At 35.9% G+C, this 21,815-nt stretch overlaps 1 protein-coding gene across 2 annotated transcripts in view; it reads left to right on the top strand.

Moving 5' to 3' along the window:
- The window catches only part of LOC136343454 (octopamine receptor beta-2R-like), a 137,799-nt gene extending 120,643 nt beyond the window's left edge, over nt 1-17,156 (top strand). For both annotated transcript variants that reach the window (XM_066290183.1, XM_066290184.1), the window contains exon 4: nt 11,866-17,156. In XM_066290183.1, the coding sequence (XP_066146280.1) occupies nt 11,866-12,076 (211 nt within the window). In that variant the 3' untranslated portion in view covers nt 12,077-17,156. The remainder of the gene's footprint in view (nt 1-11,865) is intronic.
- Nucleotides 17,157-21,815: the final 4,659 nt, after the last annotated feature.

Below are 21,815 nucleotides of genomic sequence, written 5' to 3'. Positions count from 1 at the left end.
CATCTGCGCTTGAGTATAATTGCGAGGCCGACTGAATGAATCAATCGCAGATCTTCATCGAATTATCTGACGGTAGAAAAAAACGTGCCCTTACGGGCCCGACAAAAACAGTCCCACTAATAAACCTTTGCCGAAAAGCCATTAACGATCGGGAGTAACAGATAAGCATATGACACTCTTTTTAAAGCTTCGAACAAATGTTCGTGGTAATGTATAATGTTTTTACGAATTCCCTTTCCAAAGGAGTGGTGTTTCAAAAGATGTTCGATCAGGTTAAAGTCAGGGCCCTGGGGCGACCGCTCCATTTTCGGGACACAATTTTTTAAAACCAATTTTTACCAAGCTTTGATGCGTGCTTTGGGTCATTATCTCGTTGGAAATTCCAGGACAGAGGCATGTCCCATTCAGCAAACAAAAGCATATGATTTTCTTTGTACATGAATCGCTCCATGGTCCTTTCTATTTTAATTATTAGCCGAACTCCGGATGCTGAAAAACACCCCCAAACCGTAACGTTTCCATTGCCATGTTTTAGAGTAGGCAAATGATAATAGGGATTGAATCTTGCATTCTTGGAACGTCTTACGTATTGAATACTGTTACGACTTGGTGGACCATGTCTTGATATATTCTACGGTTAAGTTAAATCCCCAAGGTGCGCCCCTGCACATTTTTCATTCGTTGCCTCCCAGATGTCGCGATCCTTTAGACTCACTGGAAATGGTTTATGGTTCAAATTCCTCATCTTTTGTATTTTTGCTAAAGGGTAAACTGCGAGGCAATCAAGTCATAAATGTGCATCGAAGGTGGTTACCGCAACAGTATGAAGGCAATATTTCGGTCAAGGGATAATCTGCCTATGGGCCATTAGGCCTGGCGTAACGGGCGTTCTTCAGCTGAAGTGCATTCCGAGTAAGAGTACGCCTATGTCTGCTGACCATCATCTTCCAGTACTTAAGGGCTGGGAGAAGCTGAGAATTACTATTATAACTCTGAACAGTTAATGCCGTTTCGATACATCGACTCCTCACGAAACTTATAACTCACACTCGTAATCGAAATCGCGATCATTCAGTCTTGTGTTTCTTCGACCAAGTTTAGTCATACCTATATGGTACAGGTCAGTTAATAAACAGTGTTAACATTTAATGGGTTGTCTTAATTCCACGACTTTCGGGAGATCCCACGTGTTTACCTAGCTACGTAGGTTTCTAGTCCGATCTGGGCTCTCGCAAATAGAAGTACAACATCGGTCCTTGGAACCGACAAGTGTTACAAGTAGTGCTCGCGTGTAAGCGCTCTTGTACAGTAATCGCGGGTGGTATCTGCAACCTGTAAGGAAGGAACCCCTGCAATCGATAACGAATACCATCACTACCGAATTACTGAAATTTACTCTTGTCATTCCACAAGATGGTATTCCCTTTTTTATTTTGATTAGTTGATATGCTGCCAAGAGAATGCAAGACGCGCCTTCTGATTTTTTTTAGAAATGCGTGGTTTCTTAACAGCCACCCAACCAAATAAACCTTCAGCTACCAAAATTTCCCGCATCGTTCGATTCGAAACCACATTACTGTGATCTTTAGCAAGGTGTTTTGAAATATCCATCGAAGTCAATAGTGGATTTTTTTCCGACGCCCTTCTTATTAATTCCTGAGTAGTTTTTGGATACTTTTTAGGCCTACCTGGTCTTGGAAAATTGTCTAGCATACCACGTTCACGAAAACGTTTTAATATTTTAGATATTGTTCCTTTGGGGGACATTTAAAGCACTTGAAATATCGCACTGTCGTGTCCGTTTCTAGATAACTCAACAACACGTTGTTTTAATTCTTGAGACAACTGGCGCTTTGGTATTGTTACTGCGATTGAACTTTATTGTATACTATACAAATTCTATAAATTTAACTATTATTTACGTTTCTCATCAAGAAATGCAAAAAGTTTCCATACTTTTATCCACAGTATATTTTTGTTTTTATCTCTATTCGAAAAACTCCAAAAAATACCAATATACCAAGGAGGGAGATAAAGTATTAAACGTAGAATCTATTATATATTTCAAATTTCAAATTATACCCGTTGATTAAAAAAAAGCGATATTTAAAAAGTTTTCGTACTTATGACCAGAATTATCGTACTGTATGTCAAGAATACATTTACAAGGAATATTAACGTACACACAGTATTGTTGCGCGAATTATTGAGAGCTAACCATGACAATTTTTTTCCTTGCGAAGAAAATCTTTAAAAAACACCCGGCTTGATAATCCGGCGGCCGAGTAGTGTGGGAATCACCGAAGCGCCTACCCAGCATAAAGCTCGAGATGAGAGAACATTACCTGAAAGCTCCTGAGGGATATATCGTCAGGATCGGATACGACGGCTAGCAGCCCCTTTTTGTGTGTTGTTCCTATATGTTCGCATTTTTTTCTGAGGTTCGTCTCTGTGTGCAGCTTCACCCATTCCTACTGTAATAAAAAAATTAAGTGAATTTTTCATTTAAAATTCGCGAATACCATAAAATAATAAAATTATTTTTTATATATTGGTAGCATTGTTTGTGACATCTATGCACAGTTTCATAGCAACATATTCAATTGCTGCAAAGCTACACGTGTTTTTGTAAACAGAAAAAAGTGAATTATTCGATCTTCACTCTGCTCGACTTTGTTGAGTAAAGAATTTGTATTAAATTGTATTTGCGAAATGAGTATTCAGCTGCGCAAACGTTGAAGATGTTACCGAAGGCTTTTGGTCATACAACTATGTTCCAAAAACAAAAAAACTTACAAGTGATAAAAAGACTTTAATGAAGGCCGAGAAATAGTGCAAGATGAACAGTGCCCCAGACGACCAGCAACATCTACCGATGAAAGTCGCGTCGACCAAACTAGAGACTTGGTACTCCAAAATCATTGAAGGACAATTGAGGGCCTTGCTGATACTACGGGTAGCTCATTGGGATGAACTATAGCCATCTTAAAAAACACTCAGTTTTTTGAAAAGAAAAACGCCGCGTTGAAATCTATCTAAGAGTGATTCCTGACTGTCACGACGTCATGAAACGCGTAGTTAAGGGACATGGGACTTGGATCTATGCATAGAACCCGAAAACAACCGACCAATTGAGCAAATATCGTGTAAAACGTAAACCAAGATTGACAAAAACTGTGCCAAAGTCGCCCACAAATCAGTCAGTTGTTGACAGTTTTCTTCGATTATCGCGGTGTTGTGCATTATGAATTTCTTCCCCCAGACCAATCTATTAACAAGGAATATTGTTTGTGCGCTATGGGTCGTTTACGTGAAACTATTCGTCTCCAGAGGCCAAAATTATGGACAGAAAATTTCTGGTTTTAACACCGCAATAATGCACCATCCCTCATTGCATTGGTTCTTCGGGAACATTTTGCCAGAAACTCGACCCATATCGTCGTACAACCACTGGATTCGCCTGATTTAGCACCGTTGGATTTTTGGCTGTTCAACAAGCTCAAAAAACCGCTCCGGGGAACCTGTTTCGATTCGATTGAGGAGATAAAAGCTGAATCGAAGAAAGTATTGTATGTCACCCCGGAAAAAGACTTCTCTGGCTGTTTCGAGGATAGGAAAAAGCGATGGTATAAGTGCATTGTGTTGGACGACGAACACTTTGGAAGCGATAAAATTTTTTCGAAAGAGTAAAGATTTTTGTATTTTATAAATAAATTCACCTAATTTTTTGTATCATAGTATTGCGTGTATGGCCTGGGTGTTTGATCCTTTTGTCTTTTCGACGTTATCGTCTATAGCTTTTCCTGTCGTGCCTGCCTCAAGGGCTGGTTTTTGATAATGCAATAGATCGTTATTATGGCAGGCCCGCGTCTAGGCACTTCCTGGTTTTACCCATTGAACATCCATCCTTCTGCTTTCCCCACGTCTGTCTCCTTCCTCCGGGGTTGATTACCCGACGTCGCGGGGAGACATCCAGGGAGGTGCGGATAGAGTTTTGACCTCTAAACATGGAAATTAACGCGAACAGATGGAAAAACCAGTCATCGAATATTCAACACAATATAGTCGAGGGATTAACCGAGGAGTGTCGCTCTTTCATCGGGTGAATGGCGAGACATGAGCAAATCCAAATAAATTTTAAAATTCCGGCCTCTGCACGCATTCTTCCGCTGCAAAGCACTTTCGAATCGATATGGCATTTTCGATTAATTTTGCATCAAGTTTTCATCCGCCAACAGAAAAATATCTCATTCAACTTCGACGTATCTTTCTCTCTACATTTTTTTCATCTGCGGGGTGCACAATTTAATCTCAGCAGACAGAGATACTGCCATTTGCAGGTTTATGGCACAAAGGAGACAAGTTACAATCAAAACCAGAATTTGTATTAGGGTTTAAATTAGTTTCGTCTGTCTGTTGTCGAATACTTAATGGCCGTTTTGTGTATCGTGTGAACCGAAGTTTCCAAGCAAGACGTCTGGGTTCGTGGACTATGGAGTAACTTGCTCTATCACATAATAGCGTTTCGACTTAAATTTTAATGGAGATCTTGCTGGGATTTGAAGTTGTAATAAAAGTAGAGGATGAGGATAATGAAGAAGTGACTTGAATTAATTTATTACGTTAGACAAAAGTAAAGTTACACTGGAGACGGAGAAATGTAAAACAATCCAGTTTAACTTAAATACCTGTGAAAGTTGGGAAGTTTTAATTATATTATAGAGCTGACTTATAATTAATTTTAATTTGCATTGAAATAATTGCCAGAATTTTGAAACCAAGCTGAAGCCTAGCTGTAGCATGGAAGTTTAAACTCCATAGGCTGAGTCCAGTTGACAATCGAACCTGACGGCTCAGTGTTATCCTGCGGCTCTGAATACGAGTATCACGAATTAATTCCTGCGTTCTAATTCTGTCAGTTGCTTACCTGCATTTTACAGGGCGTTCCACGAGCATGAGCCTCTATCGGTATCTTGAAAACTGTGACTAAAAAAAGTTGAAAGTTGGGCATAATAATAAAGTGGAGGTGATGTGTCGATCAAAAATATTTTCATAAAAACACCACTCTCGGTTATACGGGGAACGAATATCAAATCGCTTATTTTAATTGAAATACCCTGTATAGTATACCCAATATCGATTCTGCGAAACATTATGAATACTTTTCATTTACAATGTTCAATGCCCAAATTTTACGGTTTTCGAGATATATAGAATTTTACAAAAAAAATGACAGTTGCAGCCATTAATGAATTTTCCAACAATTCGCAAATGGTTAAGTATTTTGCAATGAAATTTTGTGCTGCTGTGCAAAAATTTCACTACCCTTGGATCAATGAGTTAAACGATACTTTTTCACACAGGGCGTTCAAAAAGATAGCCCAAAATTGTCATTCAAAAATTTTAAAAACCCTAATTTTTTAAATAGGAATTCCCTATTTTTTCGACCAATGCCTATTTGACGTAAATATGTATTGGTTGAATCTAAGTACCACTTTCAACTCAATTGTCTACACCTAAATCCCATCGTTTCCATTTTATTCCAAAAAAGCACTTTTCAATGTTCAGTGCTTTAAGTATGGCGGCACCCGAAAATTACACCAACGAAGATCCTCTCAATATGTATTTTATCTATGGTGAATCTAACAAAGTATTAAATAGAACATGTCACATGTTTGGTTGCCGATACCCAGGAAAAACGAAGCCATCACGAAAAATCCTCAAACATAATAGATAATGTTAAAACTCGCAGATTTGTGCAAACACCCTACGGAAAAAACAAGTTTATTGTTCATGCTGAAATAATGGAAACTGCAATTTGCGAATTGCTAGAAAGTGCATTAACGGTTGCAGCTGTCGTTTGTTGTCAAATTCTAAATATCTCGAAAATGGTTAAATTTAAGTATGGAACATCATACGTGAAAAATGTTCATAGCATTCCTCGGAATTGAAATTAAATATATTATAGCGGATGTCCCTTTTAAAATAAACTAGTTTCCATTTCTGGTGTAACCAAAAGTGGTATTTTCAAAAAAAAAAAATTTAATCAATAGATCACCTCTACATTAATATGACAAGTACGCAAATCTCAACTTTTCCTAATCATAGTTTTCCAGATACGGATAAAGCGCCACACTTATGGGACACCCTATATAAAACTACTGTTTTAGTCATTCTGGCGGTTTTACCTTTACAAGCGTTTACCATCAAAACAGATTTACGTCATAACTTCGGCCCCTAATTTTCTCTGCGAGGCTCAACCGAAAGAGTCGCCTACGGAGATACCATTTGTCTATTTCCACAAGTTGAGAATTTCCTCCGAAAGCTTTACACGAATTTTTCTAAAATCTAGGCAGGAACGACTCAATACTGATTTGGCATAAATGACGCTTAAATAATAGTAGCCAGTTCTCTAAACTGGCTTGAGAGTTTGCATTAAAATAAAATTATGGAAATACGAGCTTTGGTTGAGATTCATTGCATGACCAAATTGGAAAACTTTTGGGGCAACAATGATAAAATTGGCAAACTTGAAGGTCCGTTTGGGGGTGACGTAGCGTTTGCTCTTCCCACACATCTTAATTACCATCGAACAACTTCTGAGGAGCTAATTCTAAATGATGGCCCGTTGAGACATATTTTATGGGAGCTAAATCTTTTTGAGCTTTTGCAAAATAGGATCATATACACTGTTATTGTCCGCCAAATGAAGCTGCAATTTAGAGTTAATTTGGACAGAACCAATAAACCGGGGTTCTCAAAGGATAAACTCCTACTTGGTCCTTTTGATGTGGTCAAATGTCCGTTTCGAACTTCAGTCCGTTGACGCTTGGAAAGATGAATAGAATCGGTAATTTGATGACTAATCGAACTGCGGTGTATTTGGGATTTCGGCTATTGCTGAAACATTAACAAGTTTCAAGTTGGCGTGATGCTTTTAAACTGCACTAAATTGAGACAGGACTCACTATCGGAATGCAGGGTGTTATTTAAGTACGTGGCCAAATTCCAAGGGGGTGATTGCTTGAGTAATTCTAAGACGAAAGGTTTATGTAAACGTAAGTTCGTAAATACTTTGTTTTCAAGATGGAGGGCATCAATTTTCTTTTTAACTGTTACATATTAGCAAAAACTAAATAACATGAAGACGCAAACTGATATGATCTTGAAACTTGGTGACAGTTTTTAGTGTAGCGCAAAGGATTTTTTTTTTAATTTAATTACTTGTAGAGATACAATCTGTCACAGTAAAGGTAAAAATAAATTGGACATTCAATATCTATGCTGGCAATTACAAATTATAGTACTAAGTGGTGTAGTAAAAGGACCAACATTTCAGTCCCTTACTTGGTTGAATCTATGTGGCAAATATAGAGGGTTGAATCTCTTCAACCTGATCGTAATGTCGCTGTGTCCAGTAAATTTATGGCTGAGTGATTTGGGTGGTGATCTAATCTTCGCATGTAGTTATTTGAGTAGCTCTCTATTTCTTCTCGGACTGTTTTGATTGAGAGGTCGGAGTGAATTGTATTGTTGCTAACATACCATGGTGCATTAACAAGCATCCATAACGTCTTAGATTGAAAACGTTGTAAAATTTCGATATTAGAGTTGCTGGCGGTTCCCCATAACTGGATACCATAGGTCCACACGGGCTTGATGATGGTTTTATAAATTAGCACTTTGTTCTCTAGTGATACTTGAGAGCGGTATCCCAGTAGCCAGGTAAGTTTTTTTGTTTTGAGATTTAGTTGAGTTCTTCTGGTCTTGACATGCTTCTTCCAGGTTAGCCTCCTGTCGAGGTGCATTCCTAGGTATTTCACTGATTCTGCTTGGGGAATTTCCACGTTGTTTATCTTCACTGGCGGGCAGGTATTTCTTCTTAAGCTGAAGGTGATGTGGCGCAAAGGATATAAAGAAATATTTTAAGCTAGAAATTGTTCGCCTCTTCTTGGTACTGACGTGCGCAGAGGTCACGTTGAAAATTTAAAGGAACCAAACGAAGAAACGCTTTATTAAAACTACACTTGAACAAATAGAACGTCGCATTTTTAGTTAAAAAAATCACAATAACTAACACGAAACTTACAACAGTTGCTGAAAACGTCCTCCTTCAGCTACGATTCGAGCATTAGTCCGTCTGAACATTAATTGTCGAACGCGTTGAAATATTCCCAACGTGTGTCTTGTCTCATCACACGAATTCCGTATGCGTTTGATTAGTACATTTTGAGTGCTGACCGGAATTTTATAAACGGAAGGCTTTAAGCTCCCCCCCCCCCCCCCTCAAAAGAAATCTGACGGATTTAAATCCTGTCACCTGGGTGGTCGTGACTGCTTAATGCGAAAAAAATATGAAAGTTTTAAAAAAGTAAGTGGCGTATAAATAAAATTAATAATCATAAATAACAGTGTCATCTATCAATAAAATCGGCCAAAGGAGTATTAAGATTCTTATGAGGAGCCGATTTTTTTTTTTTTAATTTAATACCCTGTATCTTGAAGACGAAGCATTACCAGACTTATGATTATATAAACTTTTCGCCTTAGAACCACTCGAAGAATCGCTCTTTGTCATTTGATCACGTAGCTAAGTAACAGTCTATATAACACTGTTAGCCGCAGGCAAGCAAAGCTGGCGCAAAGCTCCGCATTATGTGTTTCGTTAATTGCACCTTAATGTACTGGAAGAAATGAAAGAAATATCACCTCAAATGCGGGAAGTAAATAAAACATGCGACGTTTCTCCCATTAACTCCCAAACACAGACACTATATTATAGCCTTTAACAGAAAATCGCCTCGTTTTTTACCGGATTTTCCCTAATCTCTTTACCGTTTTCTCTTGTGAGGCAATTTTCGCTCCGGTTTAGTAAAATTTCAAAGGATGTAATTTACTTTCAGTAGTGTTTACAATTACGAGTACTTGCCTTTCCATGATAAAGTAAAATTGGAGTTTGCCAGTGAAGCTTTGGAATCACAAAATTCCAATCAGTGATGGAATCAAATTTATGATATGTATAAAGAAACTTGAAAAGCACTCGATTATGTACTATTTCAAGAGTTTTCCGAAGGAAAAGGCGACGCACGGAATAAGGAATTAATAAGAGTACAAGAGACTTATTCAATTTTAGGTCAAAAACGGTGCGCCCGGTAATAACCCTCTGGAGAAAATCTCCTCATTTTTCAACCGTCGTAATTCTCGTACCGTTGGCCATTGTTATAGTATATCAGTTTTGCTGATGTTGTATTATCACATTTGCTACTTGCGAGAAAAGGTGAGGTTGAATATTAATCAATCTCAGAGGTTTGTTTTTTAGACTATTTAGAAGAAATCTTATTGATAGTTATTTTAGCACATAACATAACACCAGGTTCCATTTTAGTGCCCTTTAAATTCCTCTAGTCCACTAGAAAATTTTTATATAAATTATACATTATCTGAACATTTAATTGTTTGGAGTCATGGAATCCCGATGCGTTTCTAATGGTTATTTCTTAATCCTCTGCAGTCGACTGCAATCGGTATTTTGTTGACGGGAAGTCTGCACGAATTGCTTAAAAAGGAACATAGAGAGATGTTTTTTAACATGAACCTTAAAGACTTCCACTCAATCAATTTCACTGTTTTTCTGAGCGAGGCGTTGTTCTCAAGCAAAATAAAAAGATACAAAAAGTTTCAATGTCCATTGGAGTTTTTATTACACGTTTCTGTCACAACACCATTAGTGACGTCTTTCGGAAAGCTCCACGTACACCAGCTTTATCTATAAAAGCTATATAGGATGATATAAATTTCGCGCCCGACCGCTTTTTTGAAAAAACCGAAAGCGAATTTTAAAGTTTTACAATTGGGTCAGAAGGATGATCCTCTAAGGCCTCGTTTTTGATGGAAAAGATTGATATGCGACTCTACAAAATGCTGCATATAACGTCATGAATAACGTTTTTTTCCACGAATATACTTTTTTCTTGGTATTCAGAAAAAGCTAATTTCTACGAGCTACTTTCCTGTTAAGTTTTTTTCTGCCAGTTGACGTTTAAAAAATACTGAGAGAAATAAATAATAAAAAAATCGGAGTTATTACATTACATCTATTCGGAAATTTAATAAAACTGTCAATTGAAAATCACATATTGTTTATTATGGTGCAAAGCAAAGTAATATCGATATTTAACAAATAACCAGTTTATTAGAAACACGTTAAACAGTAAAAGGGAAAGAAATATTTTCCATTATCATATTTTCCACGTGGTCCCCGCTAACTTCCAAACACTTGTCTGGTTTATGCTTAACTTTTCACTCTGTGCATTTTCTTGAAGTGTCTCTAAATAAATTTTGCTAAGCCACTGGGATTTTTCCTATGAACGTTCTATATCTCGCGCTAGTGTTTTGTAGACCTCAATCTTCAAAGTACCGCAGCGCAGAAAGTCACAGGGGGCAAAGTCTGGATATTTTGGACACCATTGCGTTAGTTCATTTATCTCTATCCACTTCTTTTATTAGGTTGTTAGATAATCTTGCGTAAATATAAGTTGAAAAAAAAGCTACAAAACAGATTTTATGGGAATGCAAATGGCTTATAAAAAAAACACATAATATATTATGATTCTTCAAGGGCGATATGTACATTAATAAAGGAGTTATGAATAAAATATAATTCATTGTTCAATATGCAACGTGCTGTTGTTTTAAGTAGAGCTAAAGTTTAAAAATACAAAAATCAAATTAACAGAAAAAACAAACAAAGTGAAGTAAAATATCGTTCGCTGTACTCGCTTGGCGACGACTCGCATTTAAATGTCTTCTTAAAATAAATTTTTCAATAACTGTACATTTCTGAGTGTTTATGTGTCCCTGAGGATGTCTGTAGAGTTCGAACGCCCTCAGGATAATACTGTTACGGCATAATACGTAGTACAGCCAGGACCCATTTGCATTTAAATGTGTTGAAACTAAGGCCCCTTTGTACGCCCTATTGTTAAATTAGATCCGAGGTTTAAGCCCCCGGTTTAATTGCAGGTCGTGTATGACGAACATAGGGATACAATAGCGTTTGGATTCTAACATCCAAAATTTATTGTTGTAGTCTTATTTTCCCCAAGCAAAACAAAAGGAAAGTGATAATTGATTCTTGTCATACATGCTCAAAACAGAACGGCTAACGATATATAAACTACTGAAAAAGAGTAAATGTGTTCATAAATTTATTCTAAATTTTATAATAAACATGTGAACTAAGTTAACTCGACACTGATGTGAGCACAATTTTCTACCCAGTTGGGTCACATTTGTTAAATATAAGCTGTATATGTCTTCTTTATAAGCAAACAAGCATTTAGAGCGGGGGTTCAGATCATCACGACCAGTAGGGATATTTCTCATGGACTTTTTCTACTAACAGTTGAAAGTTCGTTTCTCGGTACACGTTTTTCATCTCTTACCTCGAAGTTTTCAGCACTATGAACTTATTTTATCAGTAATCAACTGTCTGACCGAAAAAGTGCAATATTCCATATTTATTTCAAATTAACCGGATAGAAAATTAAAAATATCATAAGTACTTTTCGATGATAATTTCATGTTTAACGATTTGAAGAGGAAATTTGAATTTTCTCTCTAAAGCGTTATTCTTCAGAGCCTACGGCTGAAAATTTCAACAGTTGCAGACATATGTCGAAACGAACATTTCTTTGCGATTAACGCAGCTTTGAGCCCTGATTCCATAGGATTCTACTGAGAATAAAATTTAAATGCAACAAAATGGGTTGAGGAACTTCATTTTATCAACAACGCCGAAAAAATTTTAATTCTCTCCTTACAGAATCGGGCCCTAAACATTAAACCAACAACTTATTGTTTCAGGTACGTAATAACAACCCTTTGTGGAGACTACTGTCCGACTCCAGAATGGCTGATAGGGATGCTATTTTGGGTGGGTTATTTCAACTCAGCCCTAAACCCCCTTATCTACGCCTATTTCAATCGGGACTTCCGCGAAGCTTTTAAGGACACGCTGTTATGCGCCATGCCCTGCTGCTTTGGCCGATGGAAAACGCCACCCAGGTTCCTGTAGCCCCAGGACTACAGCCCCAGTATACGGGATGAAAGGCTGTGATATTATTTCTGCTAGTCGCCCTTTATTTAGGTTTAAGGTTTTAATAATTTTCCAGGGAACTAACGTGGAAGCAGACGTTTGGATTTTGTTATTTTCTACTACATAAAGCCCGAAAGTGAAGGGTGTCCCTAAATGCGCACATATTACGATTGGATCATAAGCTTTTGGGTTTTTTTCCCGAAATAACAAATTTGCGGTCACATTCCATTAATGGTGCGTGGAATTTCTCTTCAAATCCGGAATTAGGGATAGTTTATTGATGTAAACACGAGATTTATTGCCATATGGATAACGAAAATTCTGTACATATCGCAATATATTTGAGGTCAGTTTTTCTCTTCACTGCGGGATGTGACTTGATCAGAAAATTTCAAATGGAACTCTCCGATATCCTATTCGCCACTGAATAGTGATTCCTGATGAAAGTGATGCTACATGTTTTGATGATAATTTAAAATCAGAGTTCATTTGAAAACATCTTTGATAAGATATTTTGGGGTCAGCTACAGTTTTTTCCAACTGCACTCAGTGGGTGAAATTAAAGTCACATCTACGGGGAATCAGATCTATTAGCAGTTAATTGGCACTCGAAATTTTTAATTTTAAATCCCAAAGCGTCCTTCTTTTCCACTCTTGATTAATTTCAACTTCCTTAAATTAGATTAAGCTTTTGCTTACGCTGAGTCCCCCGTTAGCAGAAATGCTAATATTAAACCATCAATTCAGTGTATAATTTTCAACTTCGTTTGTAATTTTCTTTAACAAGAAGATTGAATCGTGGCATTAAATACAGGCGTAATATAAAATTATAATTTAAAATATGTATAATCTATTTTGTATACCAAAAGCAATATATGAAAGACTTCCTTGATAGGATCTATTATTGGTATCGTCAAACTTAGTGGAGTATGATAGCGGCTATATCTGTCCCTATTGGCTTGCTGATTTCTGTGATAATTACATTAGCTATTTTAATGAATGTAAGCAGTTCTACCTATAAACGATGAGTTAGATGGTTCTGTGTTAATTTAGTAACTCTGTTAATTTAATGTCTTCCGTTATACTATTCGTTTATTGTGCACCGTTGCGTCTTCAAAGCCTATTAAAAATCAGGAATAAGGTTTTACATGGGAGTAATGTATCAGTCATAGAAAAAGCAAAGAAAAGAAAAAAATAACACTTGGAAATTTTCCAATGGAATGGTTGGAAGTAAAAGGAAGTGAAATGGTTCTGTAAGGGTAAAGAGGGTTCGGAATGGCCAGTCATGCCGATTGTTATTCAGTCTTATCTGAATACTTAGTAATCTGCTGCTCTTGTCACGTCTGTTCAGTTCTTTGTGTGTATTTTTTTGTTTCTTTCTTTTTAATTTGACGATTTAAGAGTAGAGCTTAGTTTTGTTGACATTTGGTGTTAACCTCCCTTTGTAGAACCTCGTCATTGTGTTGTCTGTTAGTATGTAATTGGTATTATTGTTACGAGATCCCCATCCCGGACATACTGTATAAGCATCTTCTAGGAATGGAGGACAGGTTGCTCTACATTGCGCTACGGAAGAGAAATCTCTCCTCATGTCACCTGTTAGAAGTGCATAATAGGTTGGAGTCGTCTTAGGCACCATGTTTTTGGAGCTTTCTTTCTCTTCCGAAACCGACTCTTCAATAGAGCAAGATACTGGGTCCTAAAATGGGCGCGCAATTTGACAAGGGAGAGTTGAGGCTCACATGAATTTAAAAGGGAGGGAGATTGGGGAGTGAACAGGCTGGCTACCTAATACCTAGTCTTAGTTTTTCAATTAATGATTTATGACAAAATTCTTCTATGCAAATAAGATGTTTCTACGCGGGTTTAATGTTTTAATATTCGTCTACAATCCGCCATTCTACATGTTTATTGAGAAACCAAACGTCTTCTCTATAGAAAGAGACCCACAGAGGAACAAACATATTTACATTTTCCAGTATTAGCAGATGTATATTTGCATATTTAGGTAATTTCATTCATTGTCTATTCCATAACTTTAGGTTTCTAATTTCCTAAATTTCTTCTCCAACATGATTCTGATCATCAATTTCAGAATTTATGAGGAATATAAATATGTCACGCCTTTAGAGGTGAATGTGAGTATATCAGATCTATAGAAGGAGGGATTTATATTTCCAAATTTTGTAGATTATTTTTTACATTTGAAGGCAACTTTTTTCGTTGGTTTTTATGCAGATTTGAGCCACTATATTTCTTCTATCATCGTTGATATTGCGGACTTGCATTCATTTTATTTTGCAATTTGTGCACATTTATTTGTGAACTTTCTCTATTCACTGTTATTCAGTTTTGACGCTCTTAACTGCCTCATTAATTTTTAAAATTGCAGATCTTTTTTTTACGACCGGTTTATTTCCAGAGGGAGGTAAAAATGCATCACTAACAGAAGGAGCTTGGCATTTAAAATAGCAGATTTTTTTTTAATATGTGCTTTGGCAAATTTCTCTGGGGGGCCTTTATGACCTTTTGAAGCAGTCCATTCGATTTCTACTCTTCAAAATTTGTTTCAGGAATTTATGGCTGAGGAAATGTTGATCATTAAAAAAGTCTCAGTTAGGTGTTGAAATATCAGAAAATTTATTTTTGTAAATGTACCTGTATACACAAGCATTTTCCGAAAAGCTTATCCCTGATCTATATTTTTTCGGAACCTAAATAAAAGGTCTTTGTCTTATTTTTATAAGTTTAGAAGTTTTAGATATCTGTAAAGTATGTAAAAATATTAGCGTTACTTTGCTCAATATCTTTAAAATGAAATTTTCTAACCTAGTGCTCTATGTTCTAGAAGAACTACATGCGGATCGCAAGATGTTATTAGCGGTTTTGGTTACTTGTGGTGAAATTTTTAAATTTGCAATACACTTTGTTTCGTTAATTCGATATATTTAATGTTTGGTCAGTTTTCGAAATTTCGCTTAAGATCGGATATAATAAATATTTATTGCATAGCTATATTTATTCCAAAATAAATCAGGCCTCTGTATGCCCTGTAAAAAACACTTTAACTGGGTATTCAAAACAGTAATATCCAAAAGAAATACGCACCTTCGTAAAAGCTCAATATTTAGTTTTGTATGCCAAGAAGTTTTTGACGTTAATCTTAAGCAAGGCAAGGTGAGATTAATTGAATAATGAAGAAATTATTACTTTAAAGGCGGATTTCTGTTTTAACCAATATGATATGAATTCTATGATGATTAATTACCCCATTAAAATGTTTACCTCATCTTACTTTCTTACAACTTTTAGTTGCAAAGACTACAATTCAAACATTTTTAAACGTTTTGCACTTTTTTTCACAATTCTCTGCAGATGATTTATGTAGCATGAACAATCATGGAAGACAAAAGAAATATTGGTGAATGGTATAATACAACAAATCAAGACAAACCAAGCCATTATATGAATATTTAATAATTCAAAATTTCATAGTATTTTTTGCCAGTATTATCGGGACTTGAACTCGTGCGGTCATTATTTTCTTAGAAAAATTTGCATGTTTTTAGTTTGGCCCTTATAGATTGAGGAAATATCGAGTTCGTGATAAGAAACAAACAAATTTACTTAAGTATTCAGTCATCGAAAATGGGTCAGACTTGATATAAAATACGAAACGAAACGAGAAACTTCGCTATCTCGTTTCTTCTTTAATATGTGACACGTGTTTCAGAAGTTTTGTGAAAAAGACCATCACGGTTTACGTAATTTTGTCCCAAAAAACTTTAGAAACACGTGTAACCAATTTTATGTCATCGAAATTAGATTAATTAAGTTACTTTTCTAGTTAGTGCAAATGGTTTAAGGCGACATATAAAAATTGTGCAAGGAATCTTCTCAATATGAGTTTGCGTCACTCGGCCCTGTTGCCATTTTTTTAAAGTGTAATCAGACATTCGAGCTCACACTTTTTGGCATTCAAATATTATTATTTCATTGAACTTTAAGTATGAAACAGTTCACACCAAGCAGAACCTAAATTCAGATTTCGACGGAATTTCTCTAGAAATAAAAAGCTACACGTATTTAAATCTGGGAATCACGGTGGCTAATGTTGGGGAAAGTTGTTTCCAGGAGCAATCGTTTTTGAAATTGTTCGCTAAAGTTCCGGGATATCTCATAACGAAATACGAAGGCACATATACATCATGCATAAATTACATATTACGGCGTAATTGAAAAGGTAAATCTTCCAGTATTTCGGAAGGAGTATTTCGTAGGAAGAGCAAATAAGTTAGGCTGTTCAACTCGCTTAGTAAAATAACTGAATCGGCCGAATATCACCCAGCAATGTGCTTTCACACGCCAAAATTTCTTTAGCAATGATGATAAACAAGAACAAGATATATAAGGAACTTTGTTAGGCGAATCTACACATTTATGTAATATTAGACATAAGTAAAACAACATCCTGGAAAGAAAAGATTAAAGAACGATTGTAGTGCGACTCAGTCGCCATTATAAAACGGCATATTTTTGTTCGATCTAATCGGTTTTGATCCCCTTCACGAGATAGCATTTTTCTCGGGCACGAACGGTTTCTCGAAAAATTGACAAAGAGGGTGTGAAATTAAGTTTCCTATACAACTGGTGGATCTTAATTGTAGATTAAATTACGCTTCAAAAAAATATGAAGTTTTAAGGGTGGCCCACCCTTTTTGAGCCATCAGTCACTGCGAGTAACCTGAACTAGCATGAATTAAATATTGAAGTGAACAGACAAGAAAATTTTCACGGGTTATTTCAATGAATTTTAGACCCTCAATTCGTGGCAAAAAATCGATTTGGAATTAGTGTATTAAAATCAATCATACTTGCCAAATTTCGGCAATATTATGCTTTCGGGCAAAATCAGTTGAAAATAATTTGCTGATACTGAACCCCAAATTAAATTTCCCTCACTTAAACGGGATATTAAGTTTCATAAATATATTACTCATACATAAGGTCAGTAATTGACTTATGTCATCAGGATGCTTAATACATTTTTATTAATTTACGTCCTAGAAGAAGAATATATATATATATATATATATATATATATATATAGATATATATATGTATATATATATATATAGATATATATATATATATATATATATATATATATATATATATATATCTATATATATATATTCTTCTTGTTACTATATGGGTATAACTAAAATTGAAATGCGTCAACTTTATTCCTGTTATAATTTTAAGACAATCTTTTGGCCTATTGTAAATATGTATGAGAGAATAAGAATAAGGACAGTCGAAACGCATTTATTTAGCAAATAATGTAATACTGGTTGTTGATGTCATAGGTAATAATAATTGTATATTACTCGAATTAAATAAATATATTTGTTAAACGAACTTTGCGATTTTCTACGTGGAAACAATAATTCTCGACCCCGGATATAATTTGTTTGATGATCTGTGTCAGGAACATAATTGATACAGATATTCGCTATGCCCTTTTCTCGATAATCTATGGAACCTTCCCACCTTGCATATCTAGCGATACGTTCCGCCATCATGGTTTCCTCTTCTCCTTTTCCTTCCATGTTCTCATAAACGAGAGGCAGCTGCAGAATAGTTGCGTATGAAGGCTGAGCCTTTTGCAGCGCGTGTCCTAATATCATTTTTATTGATAATTGCTGCTGGAATCTGTGTAGCAACATTTGATCTTCTGAGGCACGTCAAGAACCAAGAATGGGTTAATGAAAATACGATCTATGTACATGTGTGCTTCTTCTGACTACGTGTCCAAATATTGAACTTCATAGCAACTCTTGGGGGGCGTGATGGCACTTCTGTTTCCTGAGTTGGTGCTAACAATCAGGCATTTGGAGGTCGTAACTCTTCTGAGAATAACTAACCTGAACCGATCTTACAAGAATAAGAATCCTTGCTACAAGTGTTAAATTGACAAGAATGATGTGATCAGTTTAATATCTGTGGAGAATTATTAAATAAATAATTTGGGGAAAAGAGATTGTAATGAATGTTTAAAGTAACTAGAGACCCAAAAAATCTAATTTTTGCATTAATTTTTAATGCAAATTGTGGATACATATATGCAGTTCTAGATATTATCTCGGGTTAACTATTCTAGAGCCATCTATCCCCCGAACCTTGTACCTATGTAGATTACTTTTCGTCCTTTTTATACAAAAAATCGATACCTTCGTTTGTAGTCGAGTTTACCCCTTTTGTCCGCAGATCTCCTTGATGTGACCCTTTTTAACTAGCAATAATTCAATTAAATTCAGTTTAAGTACAATATAAATAATTAATAGACAACAATAATAAAAATTATTCGAACTTTATCCACAAAGCAATGCATCTAGAAAAATTATCCAGACTAGAGCCATCTAGCCGCTACGTGCATACTACAAGGCTTCAGTTATGAGCATATTTCTGTATTCTACAAAATCAATACCTATCGCTTTGTGACTTTTGATTATAAAAATCGACAGAATATACTGCATTCAGTGTCAATCGGGAGTAAAGATTATTGCTGGATTTTGGATGAAGTTATAGAAATCTTTCCTAACGCGAGATGTCGCTGAATATACATATACAGGGAGCTGCAAAAACGTTGTGCCAAGCTTAAGGAGATTATAGGGAGCAATGCGGTGAATACTTTTTGCATACAAATCTCTAGTCAAAAATGAATCGTTTTGGTTCGAAAGTCACTTTTGTTCAATAACGTAATGCAAGCTCGTTGAAAATGACGACCCCCAACTTCGTTACATAAATTTGTTCTTTGAACTATTGAATCGCGCACTCGTAAGACGTGCGGATCTTGCAAGGGGATCTCCTTAACAGTTCCTTTTGGACGGCTGCAGGAGTTTGATACACCGATTTCATGCAACTCGAGAGCAAAATATCTAACGGGCTTAAATCGGAACTTCGTGCTGACCACCTGATAAGTTCGCCTCTTTCGACCCATCTCTCATAAAAATATTGGTTTAGACGGCCCTGTACAGTACGGCCGACATGTGCAGGTACACTGTCATGCTGGAATCACATTTTATCCCGTATAGTGATAGGAACGAGCGCACTTTCTAATACTTCAAGAGGTCAGGAGACAAAAAGTGTTTATTATGTTTGTTTTTATTCTATTTTACTGAAGATGAATATGAAATTATTTTTAATAAAAATGACTCTGGAACCAAACCGGCTAAATTTTGATCAGGGGTTCCTATGCAAAAATTGTTAACTGCAATTTCCCCTATAACCTCTTGAAGTCTGGCATAATCTTTGTGGAACACTGTGTATATTACAAATGTAGAATTCTACTACAGAAAATACATTTCAAATGTGGATTGAATTCAATTGTTTCTTGTCGATATCAGGGTAAAAAATATGCAAAAGTCTTGATGGGGTGAAGTTTAGACCTCAATTCGTCTCGAGTATTCGGGCGTCCTGCTTTTGAGGATTTCCATCCTGACGTACTTTTACTGATGGTACTAACCCTTCTGGAATTGTGTCCATCATTAGGGCGACATGCAAGTTATGTCGTTTTTTTTTTCGATGAGTCGTGACTAAAATTACCTCACAGATATATTTATTATTCACCAAAGTTGGTTAGATGTAGTTCTTCAATAGATTTTACCGATGGTTGTGTGGCAGAAACGTTTAATAAAAAATTTCCCTGAAAATTAAAATCATGTTCCAAACTTCCCTGCTACTCGATTCCGAGAAAAATACAAAAAATAGTCATTTTTGTTGAACGTTTCAGTCATAAGAGGTAGTTGATAACCTCCAACTAAACCACCTTCATAATGATTATATGTGACCCTTATTTTATCTGTGACTTTCTGCCTGTAGATAAAACAGTACAGATGGTAGGGAATTTTGATCATTTGTGCACACTTGTTGGTTTGCGAAATAAACACACAGAATTTCTAATTTTTATATCTCGAATTATATTACTTTTTACCATTGAACTTGCAATTGGGATCCCTCTCATTTTGATTTTATGCGCGAAATGGCAATGAAAGACAGATAAGGAAAAAAATTCAAAAGAAAAAGCGTGGATGGGAGGGAAGCAGAGAATTAGATGTTGATATATATTTTTTTCACCCACGTCGATTATGTGTGTTCATATTCATGAAATTGAGTTGATGATAAATCGTAACATTTAATCAAATTTCTTAAAATAAAAACAAATATAAACGAGAACAAAATTATTAAGACTATTGAAAATGTTCTGGAGAAATGTGAGGAAAAACTATGAAACTTGGCCACCCTATACATTGGAAATTGTGCATTTTCAATCATGGGTCTATCAACATTGTTTTATTATTTTGCAAAGTACTACCACCACCTGAAATATCTCCATGATGATATGCTACGGTTTGTATATGAAGAAAATAAAAAAATTAAAATTTGTAGACAATGAATGCAGGACTTTATGCGCGTTTTTGACTCGATTGATTTATTAATTTAAAATTTTAACCGAACCTCTTTCACTTTTTACACATGTAATTTTAGTGGAATAGTGGCTAAAATGGGATACAAAATTTAACTTATTAAGTCCTGAAGTTATCTCAGCAATTATGACAATATGGCACTAAACCTGGAAACATAAATTCTTGTAATTTAATCCAGGATTTACCAAATGATATGTGGTATTGATAAATTGCAGTAAAAATACGGTTTTATTCTGGGTGACATCGCCCCTTTCTCCCAAAATTACCATTGAAGAAATGAAGTAAAAATCGATATTCGTTAAGCAAACATCAAAAAGCCGGATAATGATGCAGGAACTTGAAAGGTGTAATTGACATCCGCCGAAAAAGCCGATATTGAAATTCTAGGACTCCACTTCTAAAGCTTCCCTAATGAATAATAATAAGCTCAAGTTGGTTCCTTGTTCTTTAAATACTAGTTTCCCCAGAGAATTTCAATCAGTTCAGTTCCGGTTAGTACGTTTTGGGAAACTTTAGTCTAACAAAATTTCAATCCTAAAATCGCATTCGGAATATTTTAATTCTTGGAAAAAGCAGTAAGTCTGAAGCGTGTAAAAAGATGGGAATCTAAACTGAAGCAAATATTACAAGTAATTTTATTAAATTCCTTTAAACACGAATTTTTACGTTCAAAGAGAGATGAGCGAGGCAACACGAATTAATGCTACCGAAAACCGATGGTGGAGTGTGAAAAGTTTAGTGACAGAACGTTGAACGTGCGAAAAGAGTTTAAATGAGGACTCGAGGGAATTTTCCTTTCCGCAAAAATACGCAAATATAGGGCACGGCCACATACAGGGTGCTTTTAACTTATCATCTAAAGTTGAAAAATTATGACTGGAGACCGTTAAAGTTTAAAAAAATGCTATAATCCACGATCAGAAGCTGAACGTAGCAAAGAACTGTAGATATTCCTCTAAAAGGTGCGCCGTGCTGCGGCGCATAAAGACCGTAAGAGGTCATGGTGACGTCATTTTCTCCGATTTCGCCTCCATGGAAGTGTCCAATTTGTCAGAAAAAGAGACAAACCTGTAAAGAGCAATGCTACGTCCATGTCTTTTAGGTTGTTGGCAGTAATCTATGTTTCCCTTTTTGCACCTTCGAACACCATATTGAGAAGTTGGACCTTTGAGAAATCGTTATGATCTTTATTTATCCGACGAAAATACTGTGGCTACCAATAACAAACC

The sequence above is a fragment of the Euwallacea fornicatus genome, chromosome 14 (assembly GCF_040115645.1).
Source record: "Euwallacea fornicatus isolate EFF26 chromosome 14, ASM4011564v1, whole genome shotgun sequence".
In the NCBI taxonomy this organism is placed as follows: Eukaryota; Metazoa; Arthropoda; class Insecta; order Coleoptera; family Curculionidae; genus Euwallacea; species Euwallacea fornicatus.
The sequence above is the reverse complement of the archived record's forward strand: the minus strand, read 5'-3'. Positions and strand labels throughout refer to the sequence as shown.